The 16,923-nt window shown below is 43.6% G+C and overlaps 1 protein-coding gene across 4 annotated transcripts in view; it reads left to right on the forward strand.

Moving 5' to 3' along the window:
- The first annotated feature begins 3,248 nt into the window (after positions 1–3,248).
- The window catches only part of SPAST (spastin), an 83,721-nt gene continuing 70,046 nt past the window's right edge, over positions 3,249–16,923 (forward strand). For all 4 annotated transcript variants that reach the window (XM_064363971.1, XM_021674425.2, XM_064363972.1 and 1 more), the window contains exon 1: positions 3,249–3,663. In XM_064363971.1, the coding sequence (XP_064220041.1) occupies positions 3,249–3,663 (415 nt within the window). The remainder of the gene's footprint in view (positions 3,664–16,923) is intronic.

The raw sequence follows: 16,923 nt of genomic DNA on the forward strand, positions 1-16,923 counted from the left end.
CAGGATAGTGGCTTCCTCTAGAGGGAGTGACAAGACATTGAGATTAGGGAGGAGTTCACAGAGTGCTTCAAGGAGTTGGTTACATTCATTTTTCTTTTCTCTTCTTTTTTCTTTTCTTGAGATGGAGTTTCATTCTCTTTGTTGCCCAGGCTGGAATGCCATGGCATGATCTTGGCTCACCGCAACCTCCACGATCTGAGTTCAAGTGATTCTCCTGCCTCAGCCTCCTGAGTAGCTGGCACTACAGGTGCCTACCACCACGCCTGGCTAATTTTTGTATTTTTAGTAGAGATGGGGTTTTGCCATATTGGCCAGGCTGGTCTTGAACTCCTGACATTGTGATCCACCTGCCTCAACCTCCCAAACATTCATTTTTCTTAAACGAAATGCTGCTTACTCTTTTGCTTAAATTGCACATTTAAGTAATATACTTCTTGTTTACATAATATATGTATACACGTAATAGATTTTACACAACAAGTACTGTGAGGTTCAAAAGAGAGAAGTCAAGTTTTCTGGTGGGAGTTCAGCAATTGAATCAGATTTTTTTTTTTTTTTTTTGAGACAGAGTTTTGCTCTTGTTGCCCAGGCTGGAGTGCAATGGCACAATCTTGGCTCACCGCAACTTCTGCCTCCTGGGTTAAAGCTATTCTCCTGCCTCAGGCTCTTGAGTAGCTGGAATTACAGGTGCCCGGTAAAACGCCCAGCTAAGTTTTCTTGTATTTTTGGTAGAGATGGGGTTTCACCATGTTGGCCAGATTGGTCTCAAACTCCTGACCACAGGTGATTTGACCACCTTGGCCTCCCAAAGTACTGGGATTACAGGCATGAGCCACCACACCCAGCCTAACTTTTGTATTTTTGTATTTTTAGTATAGGGGTTTTGCCATGTTGGCCAGGCTGGTCTCAAATTCCTGACTTCAGGTGATCCACTCACCTTGGCTACCAAAGTGCTGGGATTACAGGTGTAAGCCACCACACCCAGCAGAAAGAGGACATTTCAGAATGAAGAACTAGCACAAGCACAGAGAAGGGGAGCAATAAGAGGGAAACAGGGAGTAGGTCATTTTTGCAATAGCCTGCAATATTTGTAGGGCATTATTGGTGGGAAATAATTAAGTAAAGTTGGCTGTGGCTCATGCCTGTAATCTCAGCACTTTGGGAGGCCAAGGTGGGCAGATTGCTTGAGCCCAGGAATTCGAAACCAGCCTGGGCAACATAGCAAGACCCTGTCTCAACAAAAAAGTGAAAAAAGTAGCTGCGTGGCTACTTAACCCCAAGACTCTGGACAGAAAAAAAAAAACAAAAAAGAAAAAAGAGAGAAAAGAAAAAAAAGTAGCTTCGGGTGTGATGGGGTGGCTCACGCCTGTAACCCCACCACTTTGGAAGGCCGAGGCAGGTGGATTGCTTAAGCCCAGGAGTTGGAGATCAGCCTGGGCAACATGGTGAAATCCTGGCTCTACAAAGAATCCAAAAAGTAGTTGAGCGTATTAGCGTATGCCTGTGGTCCCAGCTACTCGGGAGGCTGAGGGGGAAGGACCACCTGAGTCAGGAAGGTGTAGGCTGCAGTGAGCCACGTTGTTTGTGCCACTGCACTCCAGCCTGGGTGATAGAGTGAGACCCTGTCTCAAAAAATAAAAAAATAAAGCTGTGGCAGAATGAGAAGATTCTTGGAAGCCAGAAGCTCTCATGGGGCATTTGTAAACCTCACACTAAGAATAAGTCTTTGTATCAGTTAGGCTTCCTTAGTTTTAGGAAACAAGAAATAATTATGGCTAACTCAAGTGAAAAGAGAAAGAGAATAGAAAAAAGATGTGGAGACAGAGAGAGAGAGAGAGGAAAAGACAAAAGGATGGAAGAGGAAAAGGAGAGAGGAAGAGAGAAATACACTGATTAGTGTATTGGATAGGTTACATAACCAAGTGACCTGTCAGGAACCCAGCAGCTCTGGGGTGCTGCTCAATGTGATGCATTGATCGACACGCTCTTAAGAGCACTCGATTCCAGCTACCTTTTATTCAGTGTGTCTCCAGCTAAGATTCTAGGTCCCCAGAGAGTCTGACTGACCTAGTGTTTGTTTCCACCTTTGTGGCCTGGGTTCTGTGCTTGCAGCTCATTAGAATACAGGGAGCAAAGACAAGGAGGTAGTTTCCCAAAGGAAGGGATGCTGAGTACATTAAAAAAAAAAAAAAAAAAGTGTGGATTTTTCAGTAAACTATGGGATGGTTACTACGTAAAACCTAAGATTTCCCTTATTCAAATAAATTACCTTTCAGATTAGACATCTAAACACGCACTAATTAAGTTAAACCCCTGGGTTCGTTCATCTGATCACATGGAGCTAACATTTTCGTTGCTGTTGTTCGCAGTAACCTGAAATTTCTCTCGTAAATTTACAATTGCTTTCCTCTCGAATAATTCCCATTTTAAAAAAATTTATTTTATTTTTTCTGGAGACGGAGTCTCGTTGTGTCGCCCAGGCTGGAGTGCAGTGGCGCGATCTCAGCTAACTTGCAGCCTCTGCCTCCCGAGTTCAAGCTATTCTCCTGCCTCAGTCTCCCAAGTAGCTGAGACTACAGGAGCGAGCCCTCCATCACGCCTGGCTAATTAAATTCCCAGACTGATACCCATTGCTTCTGAGATGGGTCAATTATCATTCGGAGAAGACTTAGGTCGACTGGCAGAAAAAGATGAAAGAAATGTAAGAAAACGATGACACTGAGAGAGGAGCCTGCGAACCAGCAGAGCGACCCCAAGCCGCAATTCCCCCTTCGGTAGATCGATTACAAAGGCTTCCTGGCAGTAGCTCTCCGGGGCTGCTGACGTGAGCTGAACTGCACATTGGGAACTGTAGTCGAGCGGGGAAAGACGAGGGGCCGATACCGCACACGCGTACAGGAGCCCAGGTCAACAAAGACGCGCCGTGCGCGCGCGCGCCGGAGAAAAACACGGGAAGACGGACGTGCGCGTGCGCGGACGCCGCTGGGCGCTACCAGGCGGCGGAGAGGACAGCAGCAAGGAGGGAGGGGCCCAATCCACCGACTGCAGGAGGAGAAGGGGTTGTGCTCCCGGCCGAGGAAGGAGAAAGGGGCGGAGCCGGCGGGCAGCGCGCGGCGGTGCGGACCTCTAGAGGCCGGCGGGCAGGCGGGGGTCTGTGGCCCTAGCCGTCGCAGTGGCCGCCGCCGTCGCTTGGTCCCCGTTGGTCTGCGGGAGGCGGGTTATGGCGGCGGCGGCAGTGAGAGCTGTGAATGAATTCTCCGGGTGGACGAGGAAAGAAGAAAGGCTCCGGCGGCGCCAGCAGCCCGGTGCCTCCCAGGCCTCCGCCCCCCTGCCTGGCCCCCGCCCCTCCCGCCGCCGGGCGGGCCCCTCCGCCCGAGTCGCCGCATAAGCGGAACCTGTACTACTTCTCCTACCCGCTGTTCGTAGGCTTCGCGCTGCTGCGTTTGGTCGCCTTCCACCTGGGGCTCCTCTTCCTGTGGCTCTGCCAGCGCTTCTCCCGCGCCCTCATGGCAGCCAAGAGGAGCTCCGGGGCCGCGCCAGCACCGGCCTCGGCCTCGCCCCCGGCGCCGGTGCCGGGCGGCGAGGCCGAGCGCGTCAGAGTCTTCCACAAACAGGCCTTCGAGTACATCTCCATTGCCCTGCGCATCGATGAGGACGAGAAAGGTAACTAGGGGGGCTGGGGGAGGGGGCGGCGGCTCAGGGAAGAAGGCGGTGGGGTCGCCGTGGGAGGGCAACACCTGCGTCCCTTTCCTGCGGGAGGGGACGGTGCACCCCCGGAATTGGTCTGCCCCGGGAGACTGCATCCCCATAGATCAGAGCCTCATCTAGTATTCTCAGTCAAAACCTCTCCCCTTTCAGGGCGCCCTAGCCGTCGACTTTGTTTCAGACACCAGCCTTCCCCCATACTTCTGCATGACCCAAGTCACTGTGAGACACCCAGACGTGCTTATGACAGTGACAGTTGTCCTAGAGTGACCACACCGATCCTTTCTTAGCACTGTAAAGAGTGTGCGGCTTCCTCTGAGCCAAGGTTTCCAAAAGGTTTTGATACTGAAGAAGCAGTGCCTTGTTACTGGCTTTTAATGAAAGCAGGGTACTATAGTGTCAGAAAGAAGGAACAAATGGTGACAGTTTTGAAAGGAATAGGTGCATATGACTGCAGTTGAATTTGCATCATTTTTATCAAGATAATCATTTTATCTGTACAGTGATTTCTGAATGCTTTTCAGTGTAGTTACATTTAGCATAAAACTTTCCCCCCGGTTGCTTTGATTTTAATTACAGCAGTTTTCAAAGATAGCCTTTAATTTCCAAGTTGAAATGTTTAATGAATGAATTGCATAAACGTAAACATACCACTTTACAATAAAACCTAAAACATATGTTTCTGAGTGAAAGCAAGGATACTACATTCTTCGAGTTTCTTTTTTCTTTTTTTTTTTTTTTTTGAGACAGAGTTTCACTCTTGTCCAGGCTGGAGTGCAATAGCGCGACCTTGGCTCACTGCAGCCTCCGCCTCTTGGGTTCAAACAATTCTCCTGCCTCAGCCTCCTGAGTAGCTGGGATTACAGGCATGTGCTACCACGCCCAGCTAATTTTATGCTTTTAGTAAAGACGGGTTTTCCCCATGTTGGTCAGGCTGATCTCCAACTCCTGACTTCAGGTGATCCACCCGCCTTGGCCTCCCAAAGTGCTGGGATTACAGGCGCACCTGGCCTCATGTTTCTTTTAAGCTAACATTTTTTAGTATATGTGCCAGGCATTGTGCTATTAGCTTTGTATGTATTATCTTTTTTCTTTTTTAAAAAAATGGCAACCATCCCAGACCATGAAAAGTGTTATTTAATCCTCACAATAACGCTGTGAGATGAAGGTATTATTGGTATCAGCATTTTAGAGGTGAAGAAAATGAGACTTAAAAGATAAAGCAGGTCATTCCAAACCTATGCTAATAGTTAATGAAAAATTTTTTATGGAAAATAAGTGAAATAAGAAGTCCCACTTTTACAAGTCCCTCTTTTTATCCTTATTTCCAGTATGCTGAGAGCTTGCTTCTCCCTCTGCCTAAGAAACCCACGTTTCTCCCACACCTCAATTAGATGCTCACTTGCGTTGTCCATTAATGAAAACAAGAGCAATCTGCACTTCATTCATAGTGTCTCTCTCTACTACCAACACCAAAAACTGTTCTAGAATTTCAATCTTGTTGAAACCTGTTTTCTTTGTGGGGCCCAGGAGTGGGAAGTAGGATACATGGTTTTGGACAGAGGTCAAGGAGGGAGATAACTTTTAAGAATGCTATGTGTTTGTGGAAGGAAATTTTTTGTTAACTGCTCCATTCTTTTTTTTTTTTTTTTTTTTTTTTTTTTTCCTGAGACACAGTCTTACTCTGTCACCCAGGCTGGAGTGCAGTGTTGTGATCTCAGCTTACTGCAACCTCCGCCTCCCAGATACAAGCAATTCTTCTGCCTCAGTCTCCCAAGTAGCCGGAACCACAGGTGCACCCCACCACGGCTGGCTAATTTTTTGTATTTTTAGTAGAGACGGGGTTTCACCATGTTGGTCAGACTGGTCACAAACTCCTGACCTCAAGTGATCTGCCTGCTTCGACCTCCTGAAGTGCTCAGATTACAGGTGTGAGCCACCGCATCTGGCCAGCAAGCTCCATTCTTTATCACCTCTGAGGAACATCCAGGATCCCTTGGAGAGAAGAAAATGGTTGTGATGTTTTAGAATAGAGGAGCATGTTTAAGAGTAGATCATGTTTTGGGCCCGGCAAGGTGGTTCACACCTATAATCCCACCACTTTGGGTGACAGATCAAGACTCTGTCTCAAAAGAAAAAAAAAAAAAAGAAAATAGTAGATCACTTTTTGCTGGGCACCATGGCTCACGCCTGTAATTCTAACACTTTGGGAGGCTGAGGTGGGTGGATTGTTTGAGCCCATGAGTTGGAGTCCAGCCTGGGCAACATAGCGAAACCCTGTCTCTATGAAAAACACAAAAATTAGCTGGGTGCAGTGGCAATGCCTTTAGTACCAGCTACTTGAGGGGCTGAGGTAGGAGGATCACTTGAGCTCGGGTTGTTCAGGCTGCAGTGAACTGAGATCACGCAATTGCACTCTCGACTGGGTGACGGGAGTGAGACCCTGTCTCTAAGACTGTTTTAGTTGTCGTATTTAGGAAGAGAATGTCAGAACATGCAAGGAAATTTTATTTATTTATTTGTTTGTTTGTTTATTTTGAGACAGAGTCTTGCTCTGTTGTCCAGGCTGAAGTGCAGTGGGATGATCTTGGCTCACCACAAGCTCTGCCTCCCAGGTTCAAGTGATTCTCCTGCCTCAGCCTCCCTAATAGCTGGGACTACAGGCACACACCACCATGCCCGGCTAATTTTTGTATTTTTTGTAGAGAAAGTGTTTCACAATGTTGGCCAGACTGGTCTCAAACTCTTGACCTTGTGATTCGCCTGCCTCAGTCTCCTAAAGTGCTGGGATTACAGGTGTGAACCACCGTGCCCTGCTTATTTGTTTATTTATTTATGAGACAGTCGCACTCCATTGCCCAGGCTGGAGTGCAGTGGCATGATATTGGCTCACTGCAACCTCCACCTCCCATATTCAAGGGACTCTACTGCCTCAGCCTCCTGAGCAGCTGGGATTACAGGCATATGCTACCACGCCCGGCTACTTTTTGTATTTTTAGTAGAGACGGGGTTCCACCAAGTTGGCCAGGCTGGTCTCAATCTCCTGATCTCAAGTGAACCACCTGCCTTAGCCTCCCAAAGTGCAGGGATTACAGGTGTGAGCCACTGTGCCCGGCCACAAGGAAATTTTAGTTAACACTGTTGGGTGACAAGAGTTGTGAAGTAGGATAAAAGGAGAGATTAAGGAAAACCTAGGTATGAAAAATAAAAGACCCTCAGCTCTTAGATTTGAAGAAATAGCAGTTCCATGTAAGGAATAAACGAAATAGAATTCAGACCTCAGGTCCCAAGCTGGTGACTTAAATCTTTGAGTATCACATATATGAATATATCTATTATACTTAAATCCTCTTAAACATTTTTATTTTTCTCTGAGAACATACTTAAGCTAAAAAAAAAGTTTTATTTTTCAGTTGGATACATTAAATATGTAAAAAAAATTATTTTATTTTATCAATTTTAGAGACAGAGGCTCATTCTCTTACCCAAGCTGGAGTGGAAAGTGATCATAGCTCACTGCTAGACGCTAGAGTCAAGTGATCCTATTTTTTTTTTTTTTTGCCTAGAGATTGGATCTTGTTATGTTGGCCAGGCTGGAGAATTTTCAACAATATTTTCAGTGATGTCCGTGCTGCATATTTCATACTCTTTCTACTGATAATGTTTCTGTTCATAACTTTTTTAAAAAATTTTATTTTGATTTCTAAAGTGGACATCAGAATGGTCTATTGACAACTCTTTAGTTTGATTTGAGTTCAACAGCTGATGCCGTCATATGCCAAATTAAATTAGTTCAGACTGAAACAGATTAGTTACAGATTCATTTTCCTTTAAACATGAAGTAAAACTGTCCGGGTACGGTGGCTCATGTCTGTAATCCCAACACTTTGGGAGGCCGAGGCGGGCTGATCAGGAGATCAGGAGATCGAGACCATCCTGGCCAACATAGTGAAACTCTGTCTCTACTAAAAATACAAAAATTAGCCAGGAGTGGTGCCATGCACCTGTAGTCCCAGCTATTCATTAGGCTGAGGCAGGAGAATTGCTGGAACGCGGAAGAGGGAGGTTGCAGTGAGCCGAGATTGCACCACTGCACTCCAGGCGGTTGATAGAGTGAGACTTCTTCTCAGGAAAAAAAAAAAAGTAAAACTTCAGCTAGGTGTGGTGGCAGGCGCTTGTAATCTCAGCTACTCCAGAGAGTGAGGCAGGAGAATTGCTTGAACCCAGGAGGTGGAGTCTGCAGTGAGCTGAGATCTTGCCATTGCATTCCCGCCTGGGTAACAAGAGTGAGACTCCATCTAAAAAAAAGGCTGGGCTCAATGTCTCAAGCCAGGTGCCTTGGCTCATGCCTGTAATCCCAATACTTTGGGACGCCTGGGTGTCAGGAATTCGAGACCAGCCTGGACAACATATTAGTGAAACCCCGTCTCTACTAAAAGTGCAAAAATTAGTTGGGCATAGTGGCGCATGTCTGTAGTCCCAGGTACTTGGGACAGTGAGGCAGGATAATCGCTTGAACCCAGGAAGCAGAGGTTGCAGCGAGCCAAGATCGCACCACTGCACTCCAGCCTAGGCGACAGAGTGAGACTCCACCTCTCAAAAAAAAAAAAAAGAAGAAGTAAAACTGAGTTTATATTGTTACGGTTCTTTTCTATCTTACATTTTTTCTTTAAGAGATTGAACATTTTTGGACTTTAGCCTCTTAATCCAGTGGTTCAAAGAGAGTGCACATTTGAAGTCTGCCTCTTGGCCATCCTTGACAACACAAACCTTAGTTCCAAGAGAATTTAATTCTTCCTCTTTCTCACTGCTTCAAAATATATATGATCAAATAGAAAGGAGTTGAACAGCAGTCTCTTCAAAGGTTTCCTGACTCTGTGGTTAACTATTAAGGGGCTGGTAATGTCATGCACTGCCATTCCCTTGACAACGTGACTTATCTTCTAATTTAACTGAAAGCCACTTTATTTGATTCGGTGAAATGGCCTATTTCAGACTGTAGTGGTGTTAATTAATTGAAACATTTGGTACCTTGAAATGATAGATGCCAAATTAAATCTCATTTTAATAGTTTGTAAATGTGGTTTATATGGTGACTATGTTTATTCTGAATTTTATTCTTTTTTTTTTGACACAGAGTCTTGCTCTGTCTCAAAGGCTCGAGTGCAGTGGTGCAGTCTCGGCTCACTGCAACCTCTGCTTTCCAGATTCAAGCAGTTCTCCTGCCTCAGCCTCCTGAGTAACTGGGATTACAGACACGTGCCACCACGCCCGGCTGATTTTTGTATTTTTAGTAGAGATGGGATTTCACCATGTTGGTTAAGCTAGTCTCTAACTCCTGACCTCATGATCTACCGGCCTCAGCCTCCCAAAGTGCTGGGGTTACAGGCATAAGCCATTGCAGCTGGCCTCTGAATTCTATTCTTTTTTTTTTTTTAGATGGGGTTTCACCATGTTGGCCAGGCTGGTCTCAAACTCCTGACCTCAGGTGATCTGCCCACCTTGGCCTCCCAAAGTGCTAGGATTACAGGCATGAGCCAGCACACACAGCCTGAATTTTATTCTTATGGCATACTCAATTTTTTTTTTTTTGAGACGGAGTCTCACTCTGTTGCTCAGGCTGGAGTGCAGTGGTGCAGTCTCTGCTCACTGCAACCTCCGGGTTCAAGCGGTTCTCCTGCCTCAGTCTGCCAAGTAGCTGGGACTGCAGGCACATACCATGACACCTGGCTAATTTTTTTGTATTTTTAGGAGACACGGGGTTTCACCCTGGTGGTCAGGCTAATCTCAAACTCCTGACCTCAAGTGATCTGCCTGCCTCAGCCTCCCAAAGTGCTGAGATTATAGGCATGACCCAATGCACCCAGCCCATACTCAGATTTGACACTGACTTTTCATAAAGGCCTTCCTTAATTTGTCTGAAACAAAACTATTTCAAAAGAGAGAAATAGCACGGGAAATTCTATTGACTTAATATAAGGATATGTGAGGTCTATTTATCAAAGCAAATATTTATTGGATACCAGTTAATTTGTACAGCTCTGCATTTGAGATGGTATTTGAGAAAAATTTACTTCCTCTCCAGTGAGATGTGTTAAAACATTTGTTATGTGATTAACATATATGTGTAAATATGTATATATGTACATACACATTTTGAGACAGAGTCTTACTCTGTTGTTCAGGCTATAGTGCAATGGCACGATCTCAGCTCACTGCAGCTTCAGCCACCCAGGCTCAAGTGATCCACCCACCTCAGCCTCCCAATTAGCTGGGTCTACAGATGCATGCCACCATGCTTGGCTAATTTTTAAATTTTTTGTAGAGATGGGGATCTTGTCATGTTGACTAAGTTGGTAAATATTTTCTGTAATTGTTGAACTTCCTTGGAAGACTGAAAACCTATAACATCCATTTTATGTGAGGAGAAGCTAAAATTTAAGGAGTCAACTCACAGTAGCAGAACCAAAAACAGAATTTAAGTGAACAGACTAAAAATATTGTACTTGTTACTTAATAATACTACAGATTTTTATGTTGTAATGCTGGTAATGGGCTCCTTGGAATACTTGGAGGAAAAGAGAAGGTTGTAATAGTGGTTCTTTGAGTTAACTAGAACATGACCTAACATGTTCTGCACGGCTCCTGTGGGAAGACAAGCCTGAGATCTCCTGGGTAATGCAGTGGTGGAGGTTCTATAGGTGTGGTTCAATTTCTCAATTACGTAGGACTAAACAGAAAGGGCCTAGTATGTTATACGAATGAGAGATCCAGTTTCTCAGGATATTGTAGGGCTAAAGGGTCAGGCATGAAAGGCAGAGATTATCTAAATAAAAATATTTTTCTATTTATTTATAGTTTGAAGCTGTGTGTATATGTCCATATGTGTGTTTAAAATAGTTTTGTCAATGAAAAGAGTCAAACTCTGTAAAATATTTGAAGAGATTTATTCTGAGCCAAATATGAGTGACCAGTGGCCCATGACAAAGCCCCAGTAGTTACAGAGACCATGTGTCCAAGGTGGTCAGACTATAGCTTGATTTTGTACACTTTGGGGGGCCTTAGACATCAATTAAACATGTAAGATGTGCATTGGTTCCATCAGGAAAGGCAGGAAAACTGGAAGTTGGGAAGGCTTCCAGGTCATAGGCAGATTCAAAGATTTTCTGATTGGCAATTTGTCGGAAGAGCTTATCTAAAGTCCTGGAATCCATAGAAGGGAGTGTCTGGGTTAAAATAATGGATTGTGGAGACCAAGGTCCTTAAACAGATGAAACCTGCAGGTAGCAGGCTTCAGAGAGAATACATGTTTCTATTTATTTATTTATTTAATTTATTTATTTATATTTTTTTTTGCATTTTAAATTTTGGGGTACATGTGAAGAACATGCAAGATTGTTGCATAGGTACACACATGGAAGTGTGATTTGCCTTCCTCCCCATCACCTATATCTGGCATTTCTCCCCATGCTATCTCTCCCCAACTCCCCACCCCCTGCTGTCCCTCCCTTGTTTCCCCACCGACAGACCCCAGTGTGTGATGCTCCCCTCCCTGTGTCCATGTGTTCTCATTGTTCAGCACCTACCTATGAGTGAGAACATGTGGTGTTTGATTTTCTGTTCTTGTGTCAGTTTGCTGAGAATGATGGTTTCCAGGTTCATCCATGTCCCTACAAAGGACACGAACTCATCGTTTTTGATGGCTGCATAATATTCCATGGCGTATATGTGCCACATTTTCCCTGTCCAGTCTCTTATCGATGGGCGTTTGCGTTGGTTCCAGGTCTTTGCTATTGTAAACTGTGCTGCAATGAACATTCGTGTGCATGTGTCCTTATAGTAGAATGATTTATAATCCTTTGGATATATACCCAGTAATGGGATTGCTGGGTCAAATGGAATTTCTATTTCTAGATCCTTGAGGAATCGCCACACTGTCTTCCACAATAGTTGAACTAATTTACACTCCCACCAACAGTGTAAAAGTGTTCCTATTTCTCCACATCCTCTCCAGCATCTGTTGTCTCCAGATTTTTTAATGATCGCATTCTAACTGGCGTGAGATGGTATCTCAATGCAGTTTTGATTTGTATTTCTCTAATGACCAGTGATGATGAGCATTTTTTCATATGTTTGTTGGCCTCATGTATGTCTTCTTTTGTAACGTGTCTGTTCATATCCTTCACCCACTTTTGAATGGGCTTGTTTGTTTTTTTCTTGTAAATCTGTTTTAGTTCTTTGTAGATTCTGGGTATTAGCCCTTTGTCAGATGGGTAAGCTGCAAAAATTTTTTCCCATTCTGTTGGTTGCCGCTTCACTCTAATGACTGTTTCTTTTGCTGTGCAGAAGCTGTGTAGTTTGATTAGGTCCCATTTGTCTATTTTGGCTTTTGTTGCCAATGCTTTTGGTGTTTTGATCATGAAGTCCTTGCCTACGCCTATGTCCTGAATGGTTTTGCCTAGGTTTTCTTCTAGGGTTTTTATGGTGTTAGGTCTTATGTTTAAGTTTTTAATCCATCTGGAGTTAATTTTATTGTAAGGTGTCAGGAAGAGGTCCAGTTTCTGCTTTCTGCACATGGCTAGCCAGTTTTCCCAACACCATTTATTAAACAGGGACTCCTTGTAATCCCAGCACTTTGGGAGGCTGAGGCGGGTGGATCACGAGGTCAAGAGATCGAGACCATCCTGGTCAACATGGTGAAACTCCGTCTCTACTAATACAAAAAAATTAGCTGGGCATGGTGGCGCGTGCCTGTAATCCCAGCTACTTAGGATGCTGAGGCAGGAGAATTGCCTGAACCCAGGAGGCGGAGGTTGTGGTGAGCCGAGATCGCGCCATTGCACTCCAGCCTGGGTAACGAGCGAAACGCCATCTAAAAAAAAAAAAAAACAGGGACTCCTTTTCCCATTGCTTGTTTTTATCAGGTTTGTCAAAGATCGGATGGTTGTTGATGTGTGGTGTTGCCTCAGAGGCCTCTGTTCTGTTCCATTGGTCTATATCTCTGTTTTGGTACTAGTACCATGCTGTTTTAATTATGGTAGCCTTGTAGTATAGTTTGAAGTCTGGTAGTGTGATGCCTCCCGCTTTGTTCTTTTTGCTTAGAATTGACTTGGCTATGCGGGCTCTCTTTTGGTTCCATATGAAGTTTAAGGTGGTTTTTTCCAGTTCTGTGAAGAAGGTCATTGGTAGCTTGATGGGGATAGCATTGAATCTGTAAATTACTTTGGTCAGTATGGCCACTTTTACGATACTGGTTCTTCCTAACCATGAACAGGCAATGTTTCTCCATCTGTTTTTGTCCTCTCTTATTTCACTGAGCAGTGGTTTGTAGTTCTCCTTATAGTGGTCCTTTGCGTTCCTTGTTAGTTGTATTCCTAGGTATTTTATTCTCTTTGTAGCAATTGTGAATGGCAATTCGTTCTTGATTTGGCTCTCTTTAAGTCTGTTATTGGTGTATAGGAATGCTTGTGATTTTTGCACATTGATTTTGTATCCTGAGACTTTGCTGAAGTTGCTTATCAGTTTCAGGAGATTTTGGGCTGAGATGATGGGGTCTTCTAGATGTATAATCATGTCATCTGCAAATAGAGACAATTTGACTTCCTCCTTTCCTATTTGAATACCCTTTGTTTCTTTCTCTTGCCTGATTGCTCTGGCTAGAACTTCCAATACTGTATTGAATAGGAGTGGTGAGAGAGGGCATCCTTGTCTAGTGCCAGATTTCAAAGGGAATGCTTCCACTTTTTGCCCGTTCAGTATGGTATTGGCTGTTGGTTTGTTGTAAATAGCTTTTATTATTTTGAGATACGTTCCGTCAATACCTAGTTTATTGAGGATTTTTAGCATAAAGGGTTGTTGAATTTTGTTGAAGGCCTTCTCTGCATCAATTGAGATAATCATGTGGTTTTTGTCTTTGGTTTTGTTTATGTGGTGAATTACGTTTATAGACTTGCATACGTTGAACCAGCCTTGCATCCCCAGGATGAAGCGTACTTGATCATGGTGGATAAGCTTTTTGATGTGCTGTTGCCATCGGTTTGCCAGTATTTTATTGAAGGTTTTTGCATCTATGTTCATCATTCATATTGGCCTGAAGTTTTCTTTTCTTGCTGAGTCTCTGCCAGGTTTTAATATCAGGATGACATTGGTCTCATAAAATGATTTGGGAAGGATTCCCTCTTTTTGGATTATTTGGAATAGTTTCAGAAGGAATGGTACCAGCTCCTCTTTGTATGTCTGGTAGAATTCGGCTGTGAACCCATCTGAACCTGGGCTTTTTTTGGGTGGTAGGCTCTAAATTGCTGCCTCAACTTCAGACCTTGTTATTGGTCTGTTCAGGGTTTTGACTTCTTACTGGTTTAGGCTTGGGAGGATGCACGTGTCCAGGAATTTATACATTTCTTCCAGGTTTACTAGGTTATGTGCATAGAGTTGTTTGTAATAATCTCTGATGATGGTTTGTATTTCTGTGGAATCAGTGGTGACATCCCCTTTATTGTTTTTTGTTGCATCTATTTGATTATTCTCTCTTTTCTATTAATCTGTCTAGAGAATACATGTTTCTTATGAGACTTTAAAAGGTGGCAGACTCTTAGTTAATTTTCTCCTGGATCAGGGAAAAGACTTGGAAAGGGAAAGTGATTCTCTACAGAATGTAAATTTTCCCAGCAAGAGACAGCTTTGCAGGGCCATTTCAGAATATGTCAAGGAAATACATTATAGGGTAAAATACTTAAATTTCTTCCATGGCCTGCTATCTGACATGTGATGCTGCACTAGAGTCAAGCTGGGAATTTGGTGTGTGATTGCTACAGAACATCTTAATGTCTCTGTTTTAATGTTAATGCTGATCAGTTGTCCCTGAATTCCAAAGGAAGAGGGTATAATAAGTCATGTCCAACCCCTACTTCTCATCATGGCCTGAACTAGTTTTTCTTTTTTCTTTTTTTTTTGAGACAGAGTTTCGCTCTTGTTACCCAGGCTGGAGTGCAATGGCGCGATCTCGGCTCACCACAACCTCCGCCTCCTAGGTTCAGGCAATTCTCCTGCCCCAGCCTCCTGAGTAGCTGGGATTACAGGCACGCGCCACCATGCCCAGCTAATTTTTTGTATTTTTAGTAGAGATGGGGTTTCACCATGTTGACCAGGATGGTCTCGATCTCTTGACCTCGTGATCCACCCGCCTCGGCCTCCCAAAGTGCTGGGATTACAGGCGTGAACCACTGTGCCCGGCCCTGAACTAGTTTTTTAGGTTAACTTCCCCTGGTGAGGGGAAGGTTCATCAGTTTGTTGGGAGTCTTAGAATTTTATTTTTGGTTTACAGGTTTGTAAAAAATTAATGAAAATGGTAATATTTCATAATTCTATATAATTCAATATTGTACTTTATTTAAAACTCACGTACAAAATGCCTGTCCATATCTGTTTTCAGAAGATGAGGATGGAAGTTAGAAATCAGAAGTGTCAGATTTGGTAGTTTTCTTATGCTGCTGAAAACCTTTGTACACCTACAATTTTGAAAGGATTAATTTCAGACTTACTGTCTTTGGGCCTAATGATTCTACTTTAAAGTTTCTCTGATTAAACTAAGTAATAAGTCTGATAAATGGACATTCAGATGATATCATACTTTTCCAAAAGATAACATTGCTTTTGGTTAAATATGCAATAAACATTTCATATTTTTTCTCAAGAACATTTTCTGGCATCTGCACTAAAGAGACAAAAAGGCAGCCACTCTTAAGGACTTTATCCCTTGTTCTGTTTTCAGCTGATTTGTTGTTGTTGTTGTTGTTGTTGTATTTTTCCTAATGTTGAATACAGTTAAACCATATTAAACTGGATTCCCAATATTGTTAGTTTTCCTGATGACAATTAAGGATAGTCAGTAAATGGATATTGAATCTTTTTTTTTTTTTTTAGTGGTGATGGCGTTTTGCTATGTTGGCCAGGTTGGTCTCGAACTCCTGGCCTCAAGTGATCTGCCTGCCTTGGCCTCTCAAAGTGTTGGGATTACAGGAGTGAGACACTGTACCCGGCTGGATATTGAATTATTGAAGGATATTCCCTAACCCTTCCTCCCTCTTTTCCACTATCTTACTCCCTTTGTTCTACCCAGTAATAGTTGGGTTTTTGACATCTGGCAAAGTATAGATTGTCTACTCTTCTATATTAGTTTTCTTCCCTCTTTTTTAAAAAAATATTTTTTAAGCAAGATAGAGACAGAGTCTTGTTCTTTTGCTCAGGCTGGTCATGAACTCCTGAGCTCAAGCGATCCTCCTGCCTCATCTCCCAGAGGGCTGGGATTACAGGCATGAGCCACCGTGCCTGGCCAGTTTTCTTCAGTCTTGACTTAACAATAGTTCTGCCCAGACAGTGAAACTGTTAATGTTCTGATGTAGCCTTTTTTCTCTTGTTTGTGGATTATTTACCATCGCTGATCTTAGGCATCCTATACAATAAAACGTCTTTGAGCACAGTCACATCTCAGCAGTTCATTCTGGTTAATGAGGAAAGAAAAATGTCAAAATCTATTCTTTTCTCAGAGGTTATTTAATGTTTTACAGCTGTATAAATATACTATAGACATGCCATACTTACTTACATTACTTTTCTGCTCTTCTGCAGAGTGAATGCCCTCCAGTCAACAGTTTCCAGGAACAAACCTATCTATGGTTGAGCAAGTGAAGTTTATTACTCACTGTAGCCAGGGAGAACACATGTATTTAATAACTATGGTACATCTTAGTAAAAGGGTGTTAGAAAGATCTTACAGGATTTGGGCTCGTATTTGGTGATTTTAAGGAGGATTTGAGGAAACAATGTTTTGCTCTGAATTGGATGCTACCAGGAGCTGAATAATTCTATGAATAAATATCATAAAACCTATCTAGAAGAAGAGAAGACTAGAGTGAGGTCTAAAGCTGTAGTAGTCAAAAAGCAGGGGTTGGCTGGGCACGGTGGCTCACGCCTGTAATCCCGGGAGGCTCACGTCTAGAATTTGGGAGGCCGAGGTGGACAGATCACCAGGTCAGGAGTTTAGGAGTTCCAGACCAACCTGGCCAACATGGTGAAACTCTGTCTCTGTTACAAAAAATACAAAAACTAGCCGGGCATAGTGGCAGGCACCTGTAGTCCCAGCTACTCGGGAGATGAGGCAGGATAATCGCTTGAACCCGGGAGGCGGTGGTTGAGCCGAGATCACGCCACTGCACTCCA

This window comes from Aotus nancymaae, unplaced genomic scaffold (genome assembly GCF_030222135.1).
Source record: "Aotus nancymaae isolate 86718 unplaced genomic scaffold, 86718_ANA_hifiasm-v0.15.2.pri h1tg000057l, whole genome shotgun sequence".
In the NCBI taxonomy this organism is placed as follows: Eukaryota; Metazoa; Chordata; class Mammalia; order Primates; family Aotidae; genus Aotus; species Aotus nancymaae.